Here is a 13,266-nt window from a genome sequence, read left to right on the forward strand (position 1 = left end):
ATGGAGCCAGCCATCACAGCGCCCCCCACCCCCTCCTCCCCTCCTCCCCTTCCTCCTCCTCCTCCTCGAGGAGCAACAGTGCCAAATTGGAAGCACAGGATGCCCAGGTGCCTGCAGTGTTTTTCTTCTCTCTTAGATACCAGATCATCCATGCGTGACGGGATACGCAAACATCTCGGATTTACAACCTGCAGCTTCCCGTCTCGGTCCCTTCACCGCGGCGTCAGCGCGAAAGCAGGAAGACTCAAGGTTTGGGTGACAATCCGTCACCTCGCTCGCCGTGCGCCCTCCCTCCTTCCCTCCTTCCTCCGCGTAATACAAACCTCGTGATCGCCCATTCAGCTGTGCCTGCGTCTGCTGCTTCGGAGGGGAGGAAGGGGTGATGGTGTGTGGGTGTGTGTGAGGGGGGGGGGGGTAATAAGCCGAGTAGCAAGGCGGCAGGCGAGCCCGAATCATCCGGGAGAAAAGCAGGTGTCGCGGAAGTTTACACTCGCAGGGGCGCATCCCTCCGCGTCTTTTTGTTTTGGCCATTATCTGGGATAACGTGAAAGAGAGAGACCGTAGCTGGCGGTCACCCGGCACCCGCTGATCCTGTGTAAGTGATTCTCCACATCAACTCACTGCGAATATATATATATATATGCACGCCCATACAGGTGGACGTTAGCCTGGTTTTAGTGAGCAGGAAAGGGATGGTTGAAACACGCGCCTCGGTGGCATGCTGGCTTCATCGCATGCATGTGTGTTGTTAGAGGCACTGTTGCACGTCTGCACCTGGATACGTAAACGCACGTTTCTGGGAAAATCGACCCTTTCAGTGCCGTTTGCTGCAAGCTGCCCCGATTCACTGTGCAGACACATCTATCTATATATAACAGCCAGATGTTACCATGCAGCGTGGCACCACCGAATGATGCCCCGAGGTGCGAGGTGCACATGATCAGGTACAGGTTTGCTTAAGAGAGAAGAAAACTAAAAAGCCGATTCAGCAGGTGCAAAGTGTGACTCATCTTTTCCAACGGGGACACGTGTTTGGTTAGAAGGATCTGTTACGAGTGCCATGTTTTGCCCCCGAGCCGTGGCTGCAGGGAAGGAGAGCCTTTAAAACCCAAAGGAATGCAAGCTGAAAATCCTTCCTTGGCAGCACCTCTGAGGGGGCGTGCAAGATAGTTGAACTCTGTCTCAGACGCAGTTTATTTAGTCTGTTGTTTTGTTTAGTTCCCAACGCTGCCACTTGTTGACAATAACACTGTGTTGTCTCGAGAAGCTCTTTCAGGAGACGCCAGGAGTGAATTCACCCGCGTACGGGATGAATGAGCCTGCTTTTCAGACTCCGTCATTCAGAATTACAACCCATTCTCAGAGTTTGTGCAGCTTCTCATCACTTTGTCACATGCACAGTGACTCAGAGGAAGATTCGATTAGTATCTGTTTAGATTGTTAACGCTTCGGGGTCACGATGTGTGTGAGAGAGTGTGTGTGTGTGTCTTCACACATCAGCTGCAGCCTTCTCAGCATGGCCAGCGTCCTCCCTTGCTCTGCATTGGGTGGTAATTGGCCAGCTAGTGATGGATGCGACACAGCAGGTAGATGTCGAACACTGACAAATGATCAAGGACTCTTCCCCAATGTTCCCACTGTCAGACGTGCGTGCACCAGAGGAGGAGTGTGTCTGCACTAATCAAGTAAAAACAAATGTTGGCACGAGTTGGTTTCATTTAATGTGGCAGACTTCATATGCACCGTGTTGGCTCGGGAAAAAAAACAAAGTGGTTTGGTGTGTAACTGATAATCTACAATATGACAGCGTGCTTAAATACCAGGAAGACACTGAATAATTCAGCCATTACTGATTTATTCATTTAAACGTGTGCTTTTTCAACCCGTCAAAATGTCTGTGAAAAAAGGCCCGTTGCCAAAATATCAACAACACCATTATATCATTTGTGATGAGTACTGGATGCTTTCCCATGAAAAAGTTGCTGCCAACTCTGATATGTTTTGTGATTTTGATTTCGGTATTTAAAATCCACATAATACAAATTGCCTTTCAAAACTTCTCTATGTAGTTTGATCTACTTTCTGCATCTCTAAAGTTTGTATAAACCAAGTTTTAACATCCACGCTTGACATATAGATCACTGATTCAACTTTTTTCCTCGGTTTTGTCTCCAGCTTGCCTCAGTGGTTTACAACATATGAAAAAAGAAGCGATGCCTGTACCATCCATTGTGTTTCATGCTGGGGTTGTTTTATAAAGACAACATGGGCCAATCTTCTGCAGATTATGCGACTTTTCATTTAAGCATTAAGCTTTTCCAATTACTCTTCCCTTTGATGTTAACATTACATTAACATTAAAGTAAGAAGTGCTGACCGGCCCGCTTTGCACCGGAGGCAACGACCACAATGACATTTCCCACTATTCGCATTGCTTGTCTTTTCCCTACAGAGACTCCTCTTGATGTCATCCTGACGGATACTGGCCGTATCCCCGGGTTACAAAAACCCCTTATTTTCTGCTGTCAGGTGGATTTAGGAAGACAAATGACCAGAGAGAGAAAAAAAAGAAAGGCTATCGTACACAAAAACTGAGCTTGGGTTTAAAAAGGAGTAACAGTTATTCCCAGATTTCAGCGCAGTGTCAGACAATCTCCAGCACACATTTCCCCATGAATGCATTTTACACACTTAAGTGAATAAGACTTTGAGTAGCTGTAAATATCAGTCCCCTGTATTCACCTTCCGTCTTAATAGTCCTTTCGGTGAAGTCGTTTTCTATCCTCCTCCTTCTGGCTGTGACGAAACGCTGATTCAATGGAGAGTGTCTAAAAAACAAGCAGTTAATTTAGCGCTCGGCTGCACCTGCCCTTTTACTGGTCCGACAGGGCCTCGTCCTCAGCTCGCCCATCCTCTGCTGACCAGACGCCAGCGGAGCCGAGTGCTCTGCAGCACGGTGCAGCGTTTTTATACACGTTAGAGTGCAATTCAAATGATCTAGGATCAGTGTGAAGTGGTCGATTTGATGCACGCGGCGTGTCCTTTTGGACTAAATGAACTGTCCTCTTCGTTTCTGTGTAGAGATTCATCAGCATGACCCTTCTTGGGTGTCAGTCTGAACTTCCGTGGCCCACAAACCTCTCCGATCGCTGTCACCTGAGGAGGCTTCGTCTGTTGGAACAGCCCACTCTCTTTTCCACCGTCGGACGGACGGGTAGCTCACTGCCGCGGAGTGGGGACGCTTCTCTCAGTAGGAGAAGCATTGACTCGATGTGTGAGATTGTGCCCGTCTGGCTTGCGAGTTGTCGCAAGTGAAAATGGATTAATTGTGTGTACGGTGGGTGCCGCCAAGCGTGTGCGTCACTGAAGCTTGATGGGCAGACACTCAAACATAACTGATGCTCCATCCCCGTCCTTGACACCACTCTATAAAAAGAAGGCCTGAATAATTACCTTCCCCTGTGGCTACATAATAATGGCCTTACAGTAATGGTGCATTAATCTCCCCAATAGGTCAGAACCGGTAACTGGAGTCAGTGTCAGGGATGCGTGGGGAGGCATGACTCAAACGCAGACGTCAAGTAACAAAAGAAGACTTTAATAGTCAAAAGACAACAAACAAAAGGCCAAGGGGCAAAAACGCATACAAGTACCAGGGGGGAAAAAGGCAGGGGGGAACTCGGCACATCCACAACGATAGACAATGACACGACAAGCGACACGAGAGACACACAGCTTAAATACACTAGGGAGGTGCAGGTGATTGGACACAGGTGGAAACGATCAGACAATCACAGACGATGACAGGACCAGGCAGGAAGTGCAGTTACCCAGGGAGACAAGAAGCAGAGAACTACAAAATAAGACGGGAAATAAAACCACACCGTGGCAGTCAGATATGTTACACCATCCTGTCGCTGATGGTGTTCCTGTTTGATACAGAGCCGCTCGGTTGATTTTCCACCTGTTAGTTTGAATTTCTGGATCGAACTGGTAAACGGCCGAGGAGTTGTGGGAGAGGGTTCTTTGCAAGAGGTGAAGCTCTGCATTGAACTAATCTCATGATGTTTCTGTATTTTTCTGAAATTGTACTCTTTGTAGTTTAACTGACATATTGTGGTGGGTTCCAGATAGATTTGACAACAAACAAGTGGACTTGAAAAATGTTTTAAATTTCTCATCCGTGTCATTTGAAACGTGTGTGTTTACATCAGCAACAAACCCAAACGGGAGCGTTGATGGATGTGATTTGATGATATTTGTCTTGTTCGTATTGACACATGAGCCTACACGTTGTCACATTTTGTAGTGTGTATCTGATTATGTCCCACTGCCTGGGTTTTCTCGGGGCGAGATGGACAACACTTATTTTTACTTAAGTTAAGTAAAAAACAAAACAATATTCCCTTTGATATACCTAAAGCTTTTTTAATCAAAATGCAAATGATTTATTTTACTCGAAGGTCTGGCAGCAACAAGTTCCTAATCAGTGAGCGATGAAACGAGACCACTTCAGCCCACGTGAGCAGGATCATCACATCAATTTCACTTTCTCCTTTTGAAATGTATTTCTTTGACAGTCCGCTGGAGGCGAACTGGAGGAATGAGTGACACGCTGTGCATGAGGCGAGACACTCTGTCGATGAAGCCCAATTATAGAACGTACATAATTGTCTGGCCTTCTGAGTCATCATTGCCTCCTACGCTGCCAGTGCCTTCCCATCTTGTTTAGACGCTGCAGTTAATGGACCTCCTCCTTTCTTTCCATCTCCGCATGCGTCTCTCTGCTCCTCTCTCTCTCCTCCTGCCTCTGTTTTATGGGCCGGCCTCTCCGTCACCCTCCCTTCGCTCCTTCACTTCACCTCGAGCTCACAAATAACAAACGTCGATCTGGCTTTCAGTGTAGCGCAGTGATTAACTTCCCTCGGGTCCCTAACTTTAAAACCTTACTTGAGCGGTGCCACAAGTCTAAGATCATTTAGCAAAGTGTGCTGCGTAAACACACTCGTCATTGAGTTTTTAGTGTAAGTGCAGTATGTTTACCTAACGCACACAAACTGTACCACACACCAGGCAGCATGGACCCTGCAGCCAAGGAATGCACAAAAAAAACCCAACCTCTGTTATCTCGTGAAAGCCCTCTTTGTGTTTGTCGACACACACACACACGTCGTTGTTACACCTGTCTGCTTTGTGTGCTGCGTGCAAAAAATAAAATCTCACTGAAAGGAGTGTGTTGGTTCCACAAAAGAAGACCCACGGTGACATTCCCCCATCTCTCGCTCTTCCCTCAGGGTCGTCTCAGCCTCGGCCCCCAGAGCCGCAGCGTCCTCGTCCTCCTCTCTTGGACCAGCAGCTCGGCGCGGCGAAGGCCAGGGACGATGGGCCGGAAGCTGGACCTGTCGGGCCTGACGGACGACGAGGCGGAGCACGTCTTGAAGGTCGTCCAGCGGGACATGAAGCTGCGAAAGAAGGAAGAGGAGAGGCTGAGGTGAGAGCGGTTTCTCCCCTGTCGGCGCGCCTCTCGTGGTGTTCTTACACATCGAAGGCGACAAAGAGGCTACAGGCTGATTGGAGTGGATCTGATAAGGAGGGGAGAACATTTTTTGTTCGGGCCATCAAATGTGTGGTGAGATCAGCGTGTCTTCTTTGTGTAGTTTCACCAGAACTAAAGGGAGACGTTTGAGTGGAGCAACACAATTCCAAATATGTCTACTGCTGCGTTTTAAGTGTGGTTGTACCCTTCGATTTACACAAATATGCTCCTTTGACTCGCTTCCAGGCTCCAGCGTCAGCTATTTCCTTTCTGGAGATTTGATGTCTTTGCCTGGATTTCTCAAGTGATCAGGCTGCTTTACACAGAGCACTAAACATCTTGGCTGTGCTCTGAGGAGAATAGTTCCCTCACAAACCAGAAAGCAGTCGCATGGATTATTGCATTGTTACGAAATGGTTTAAAAGCAAACGTTTGCAAAGTATTATTGGATGCGAGGTCGCAGCTGAATCTGCTTTGCCACCTCACATGCAGATGCTTGTTTTGATTTGTGCATTCACTGTTTTTACTCCCTGCTGTCTTGTAATTTATTAATAATTATGTATGCCCCTAAAATGTTTATCATAACAGACACGTAAAAGACTTTAATCCAAGTAAAAGTTTTTCCCTTAATATTTCACCTGGGCAAAACTACAATTGTAACAATATTACAAAATACTGTAAACACCATCCTCTCTGATTGGCTGGAAACTGTCACGTGGCTCCGAGCGACTTTGTTTGTTTGCCCCATTTTAAGAACCAAAGCCGTGTGTTTGTTTTTTTAGGGTTTTTTGGAACATTCAGCAGCTTTCCCATGAAATGTAAAACCTTTAGTGTACATGAATAGGCATACGAACCCCTCTGTACAGCAGAGTGTTGCACTGTGGGTCTTTCGCATGTTGTTTTTCTTCCCTGAATGAAGTCAGCCCTGCAGACTTGTAAATTACCCCGTTGACGGATTCATGGGATAGTTTATAAGCCTCGGCTGGCAGTTTAAATGCGCCATTTTAATTTTCTCCCATGCTGAATATTAGAAAACATAGAAACACTTAACTGATATTACTGTCTGTCTCATGAATACTGAACTGTAATAAATATGTAAATAAAGTCATGCACACAGCTTAAAGCCTAGACCAGGGCGACCTTTGCAGTAAAGTTTAAATGTGGGCTTGAATTGAGATTTCTTTGTTTTCTTTAAGGTTAGACATAAATCATTCATTGGCTTCTATTTTCAAATAAGCTTGACTGATATCTTCCTGGTAGAATACTTTACTGGTCAGGGCGGAACTGTTACATATTTACTAATTTCACATCGATTAATAATTTCACCTATTTGTCATTCTAGGAAAAGCACAGGTCTTATGAATACATTGAATGAGGACTGTCAAACTGTTTATTACTGAGACGCTTCAAGCAGAACAATTGTCGATATTATTATTATTAGTACTTCATCTACATTAAGTCAAAATGTCAGCTGTGAATAGGACCACGGACTTCAATGACCTCAGGTGTAGTAAATCATATCAATTTAGGTTTCAAAGTCTACCATCCTCGCTGTCAGTGTTTTATGAAAAAGTTGAAATGTTTTAGGCCTCACGCGTACATAAACCACAACGCATCTCAACAAGTTCATTGTGACGTCTTTATTCCTGAGCCTTGAATAGTTCAAATTCTTTTGAATTCTTTTTAGTTTTGTGCTCCAAAATGAAATCTTGCAAGTAGCTTCGGTGCATGTTGGTTGCTCTGCTGCTAAAAGCGTGAGCGTGTGAGTCTGCCAATTAGAGAGAGCAAGCAGCTCCACCTCTGGCCTCGGCCGTCTCAGTGGCCATACAGCCTGGAAAGGCTCGTTATGGAGCGACGGGAGACTCGGGCGAGCGCAGACGTGAGCCTACTTACAGAGTGCAAGCACCGCCGAGGGAGGTCAGACTTGGAAACGGGAGAAAATGGCCGTCCACTCTGTGTGAGTGGGGAGAAAATGGCTAGAGCTCCAGCTTCGGGTGACCCTGCCGGGTGATTTGCTCTTGGTGTTACTGAAGGATCCACTTGACAACGTGTGTCTGGCGAGTTCTCGTATGGACAGGCCAGTTTCAGTTGCAGCTATGGCAAGTGCATCCTTCCTGTAGAGTGGTCTTTGGATAAGTCTAATCTTTCAGAGTTTGTAGGTCGATTGTCTCCATTGTTTTCTCTCTTTCTTTGTGCCCAGTTATTCCTGGCTGAAGAACGCAGCCCTTTATCAGAAGCTGCTATCAGCAGTTTTAATTAGTCAGCGAAATTGTGCTGTTTTGTGTTTTAAATTGTGCTGTTTTGTTGGCACAAGTGGGCAGTAACCACAGGCATTTATGGGCAAAGCATCTGTAGCTGCTTTATAGTTATTTCATTAAATTACATTACATTACATGTCATTTAGCTGACGCTTTTATCCAAAGCGACTTACAATAAGTGCATTCAACCATAAGGGTACAAATTTCGAATCGGTACGGTTCTGTTTAACATGCCTCTCGCATCCAAAAGCTTCTTTCTTTCTATTTCTTTATGTCAACTGAAGTGTGTTTTGGCTCCAGTGAATGTGACAGGCAGGCAGGTACAGGAGTCCCGCTGGGGGACGGGGGGATTAGGAGACGAGGTGGCAGAGGATGTCAGCCTGTCGGGGCGGGAGCCGACCTCTTCTCTCTCCCGTACTCATCGTCTTTGTTGTCTGTCTGGAGATGACATAAATGCACACAAGCTCCGGCGTCTGCACAGTCGGCCTTTTAAAAAAATGGTTTCTAAGGCAACGCAAACAGTTAAAGCAGTCAGAGGATTTTTCTGTCTAGGACGTTGTTATTATTATTTTTCAAAAAGTGCCCTAAATGTGGACAGATTCACTGTCTGACATCGACTTTTATGCCCGAGATGATTTTCCTTTCAAAGGATTGGTTGGGATTTATTGAATGCCCCTTTCCCCAAATACGATAAGTAAACCACTGTAGAATATTGAACAATCTATGTAACAGCCTGTTTATCGGTTTGGCCCCCTGCTTCTGTAATAAAGCGGTTTCTCAGACTCGTGAACTATTGACCTGAAGTTTGGAAATCCTGAAATCGTGTAACTAGTCCAACGCAGCTTTGCGGGTGGTTGAATAGCTCCTTTGTGTTCAACAGACATGTATTATTCCTTGATTCTCTCAGGTGTTTATTCTGTGTAATAATCCAGCGTTGGATCGTATGTTAACATGTGACCTCGTTTCACATGAAACGGCCCAAAGGCTGCGAGGCTGTAATGAGTAACTGCACACAAAGGAGAGTCTTAACAATCGCACGGCTTTATGTGGCTAATCGTCTCTCCTCCTTCCATCCGCAGCACAAATTAGTTTTCATGTCGCCAGGAAAGCCGGTCTGGAAATAGTTCATTTCAGTCTGCGTGTTGTTGTGGCAGTAGTGTTCTCTGGCCGCGGTTCCCGCTTGGTTGGGATTAGCTGTGTAACGTTATTGGTCTGAGTCATGTTGATGTGGATTGTTTTTGATGTGTGTGTGTGTGTGTGTGTGTTTGCGTGCAGAGTGAGCAGGAAAGATGAATCCTTTTTACTTTTTTTTTTCTTCTGTTGCCACATTGGCAGGTGTATTATCTTTGTGATGTCATGGTCTGCCAAATTCCCTTTGCTGTTACGCAAGGAGGGTTTGAAAGCATATGGAAACGGAGTTTCTGGTGAGCTTGGTTCTGCTTTCATTTGCTTTCATGTGTTCAGGGCTGTTGGGGTGATCTGTACTTCTGTCACAGACTCTGTTATTTCTAATTAGTCTTTAATACGGCCCTCAGTCGATGATGTTAAATATAATTAAACTTAATTAGCAGACAGAAATATACCCCCTCTGACCACAGCAATTATACATGGGCATGCTCACGCATACTGTGTTCTCTCTCACACACACACACACACACACACACACACACACACACACACACACAGGTCGCAGCTCACAATCCAGCCTCGTGTTGGAAACTGGTAAGCGCACTGTAAAAGATGAGCAACGCCTAGAAAAAAAGATGATTTGCATCGATATCTGCTGTCTACACCAGAATTCCAAAAATATAGTTCAATGTAGTCAGTTTTTTCAATTTTTTAAAATATTTCTTTAAACGTTAATCAAATTCCAGATACAGTTGAAGATAAAGAAGGATTAATATATGCAGGTATCAAATTAAATTGATTTGGATAGCACTCTTGCACGCCACGTGTTTGTTTGGAGTCCGTACAGCCGCGCTAGACGGTCGTATTCATATGGATGCCTGGTCGAGTTGCACCTGACCGCCATAAGAAGTTGGGCTCTAGAAATCCCTCTCCGGGGAGTTGAGTTTTGCGTCGGCGCTGGGCGAGCTAAACGCTCAGTGGTTGGCGGCGCCTGATGGAGGGAGGTTCTGATTTCCCCCGAGTGTGACGAATCAGCAGCCGAAGCGCCTCCGTCCTCTGCAGCTGCTGAGCCCACAGGATCGGCTGATGAGATACTGAAAAAGAATCCACCTTGGCGCCTTGTCGCTTTCATAGTTCATGCGTGGCTCGTTTCCAGCTGACTGAGTTGATTCCTCCCCAATAACCTTGCCTGTCTACACCCTTACAATGTCTCCATCTGTGTGCGAGTTGCATTTCGGCCTCTGCGAACTGCCCGGCCTGGTCTTCCTCCGCATTAATGCGTGATGGGAGTTATCTGCAGACGGTCTGAGACGGACTCGGAGCGATGTCCCCGGAGCTATTGACGTTTGCCTTTGTCTCGGCCTGCGGCGATTACCTCCGCTGCAGGCCAAACGTCAAAAGCTGCTTTGAATCAGAGGAAAATAGTTGGTTGCAACAGGAGGATCAAATCGATAGTTTACGACCCCTCCTGTGTATTTTTAGTTTCCATCTGTTCTACTTCTACCTGTTCATTTATCATTCAGATGTCCTCTGCTTAAACCCCCTCTTCGGTTTCTCTCCACCCGTGAAGATCCTCATTAGCAGAAGCCATGTTGTGGTGGGATGGATGGCGGTGTTGGAAGAGTGATGCCCGACCTGGCCTTTGTGTAGATAATTACAAAGCAAATCCCCTGTTTCCTTTTGTATGAGCAAGTCGCTGTGTGAAGCCTTTTCCGTATTCAGGTGCTCTTCCATCTCTGTTCCAGTTGTCTTCCTCCCGGGTGGGATTTCTGTCATCATCCCCTCAAAGCATTTGAATCTGCCGTCTGTCACTGAATGATGGTGGTGCTGAAAAAGGGGGAAATGGATGGTATTACATGTAGCAGCATTCTGTATCTTGAATCAAAGTGCAGTTAACATTTAATAATAATCGGGTTGTTCACGGGTTGTTGGTAGAACGCATAAATGATTACTCGGCTAACAGAGAGAATTATGTGAAAGATTTGGTCATTTCAAGCAAACATTCTCAGCTTCCCGCTCCGGAATTGGGAATACAATTTCGCTGTCAAATATCCTTGTCAACTGAATATCTTCGTTTTGTGACCTTTTAGAGATAATACGTCTCTAAACCGCTAATAATGTTCCATGACGTAGCACTTTATTTATGATTGTATGCATTTCATCTCTAGCTGCCAATTTGAGAATGTTCATAGATTATGCAAAGAAAGAATAAACAATTGACCTTTTCAGTTAAATTAGCTTACCGTTTGAAATATTTCATTGTGCTGCAGATTTATGCAGATTAAGTGGCGTTGCCCTTCCCGACGTGGCTTACAAGCATGCCCCAGTTTGTGGACCAATTAGCCAGAAAGGGCTTCATTCCCTGTGACGCCTCATGGAGAAAGCTACTGGTCAGCTGAGGCTCGCTGGCTGCAGAGGTGATGCGTCTCCATCAGATCCTCCATGACGGAGCCGTGTTTGCCGTTCGGATCTTACTGTCTCTGTTAGAGGAAATTGGCAGAGCTTGATCAATATGTCCCTCTGGACTGTTCCCGTGTTCCATCAGTCACACTGTGAACATTAGAGGACACACTCTGATACGGTGTTCAGGGTCCGAATGTCAGTCTAACGTTGCCATGGCAGCACTGCGTGTTTTTGCACGGTGTGTGTTCAGGTTGAGGTGCTGGTCTTGCGACGCTGACGTGCTCATGTGGCTCTGGTGTGTAAGGCCTCCCCTCTTTTTATATGTTAAAGCCTAATACTGCTGTATAAAGCACTCCCAATTACAGCAAAGCCCCTTGATTTTCTTCTTTTTTCTCACACTCAAAAGGATTATGGACTTTACTTAAATCCTCTTTTAAAACACTTTTATGACACAGTTCTGCTTTTATGTAGGATTTTCATCGTCCCCACTTTTAATGCTGGTACGGCTTTTTCTTAATGGTTCCTCTACTTAAATGGGATTTTATGTATCGTTTTATTCCTCTTTTACTATCCCTTTTCTTCTTTTTCTTCTGTTAATTTTTAGCTCCTCGGGTGTTTAACTATCCTTATTTGAATTGGCGTCCTGTAAAACACTTCATAAAACAGTTTAAAAGGTTTTCTCTTGAGATGACGCTGATAGTAAATATTAGTTGAAATAATTTGATAATACAAGAGGGTAAATATAACATTTCATTGCACCAGCTGCTATTCTGCATTAACTCCAGTTTTCTTTGAGCCAAGCTGAAATAGTCCCCATGAAATTAAACAACTCTCCCTTCAACTTCTCATGACTTTGGACCACAATGAGTGTAAATACAGAGGACATTGCAGATCACTGCTACCTCCAGTTTATCCAAATTAAAGATGTCTTTAGTAAAGCGTTATTGTTGGAAACTTCACTGACCACTTTCCCGCCCTCTAATTAAAGTAAAAAATCCCTTAAAAGTTGAGTACCATAATTCCAAATATACAGAAATTTGAATTTAAAGACTTATTTGTTCCATAAACATTCAAATTCATTGAATGTTTATGTAACATTGTAATCATTGAAGCGGTCAATGACAACCATTAAAGTCCACCAGCAACAAACTCCAAATAACACACAAACCAGGCATGAATGAAGACTTCTTCCATTAAAAACCCCCCCAATGATGACAATCTAAAGTTGTCCAAATAATCTACATCAACACTAATAAAACGTAGTGCGGTAAAGGGGGCCTTTATGGCATAATGTGATTGGCTAGTTACCCATCTGTCAATATCTGTTATGAGTTAATATCACATCATGGATTAGACATGTTTATTGGCTGATGTTAATTGTTCAAAGAAATACTTTTTTTCAAGTGTTTAAGCTTTCGTCACACTTTCCTCCACTGCAACCAAACATAGCTCACTCAATCTCTATAGACAAGTTTCCTGAGTGAAATAAGCGGGCCGCCATTGGCCTTTCACTCTGCCAACGACTTCCGGTTGTGTCTGCAAAGCACTTCCGGTTAGCGAGTTAGCGTCTTTTACGGTCTTTGGTTAGCGTGCAGAAAAAGTAAACTATGGATGGTGTTACACGCCGACACGGCTCCGGGACATATTGTGCTGTTCACGGTTGGTTTGGTCGGAAGGAGAATGTTTCGACCATAAAAACATTTCTCTGTTTTGCGGTAAAATGCTATAGATTTGCACTCAAATACGGAAGGCCTATCATTCGCGGAAGTCAACACAGTCTACTAATTACTACGCAGACGAATGTCAGCTTTTTCATAGAAAAAAAAGTAAGTTAATACCTTTATCCATTCCGTAGCTATTAATAGATATGTCAGGGGTGCGCACTTTGACGCTCGTCAGTCGACTTTGAAGGGTTAAAGCATGCTTTTAGTGCAGGCAGGC

General features: G+C 44.9%; 1 protein-coding gene across 2 annotated transcripts in view; it reads left to right on the forward strand.

The window, feature by feature from the left end:
* The first annotated feature begins 333 nt into the window (after nt 1-333).
* myripb (myosin VIIA and Rab interacting protein b) overlaps nt 334-13,266 on the forward strand; it is a 73,385-nt gene continuing 60,452 nt past the window's right edge. For both annotated transcript variants that reach the window (XM_078096565.1, XM_078096566.1), the window contains exons 1-2: nt 334-595; nt 5,295-5,491. In XM_078096565.1, the coding sequence (XP_077952691.1) occupies nt 5,382-5,491 (110 nt within the window). In that variant the 5' untranslated portion in view covers nt 334-595; nt 5,295-5,381. The remainder of the gene's footprint in view (nt 596-5,294; nt 5,492-13,266) is intronic.

The sequence above is a fragment of the Gasterosteus aculeatus genome, chromosome 21 (assembly GCF_964276395.1).
Source record: "Gasterosteus aculeatus chromosome 21, fGasAcu3.hap1.1, whole genome shotgun sequence".
Taxonomy (NCBI): Eukaryota; Metazoa; Chordata; class Actinopteri; order Perciformes; family Gasterosteidae; genus Gasterosteus; species Gasterosteus aculeatus.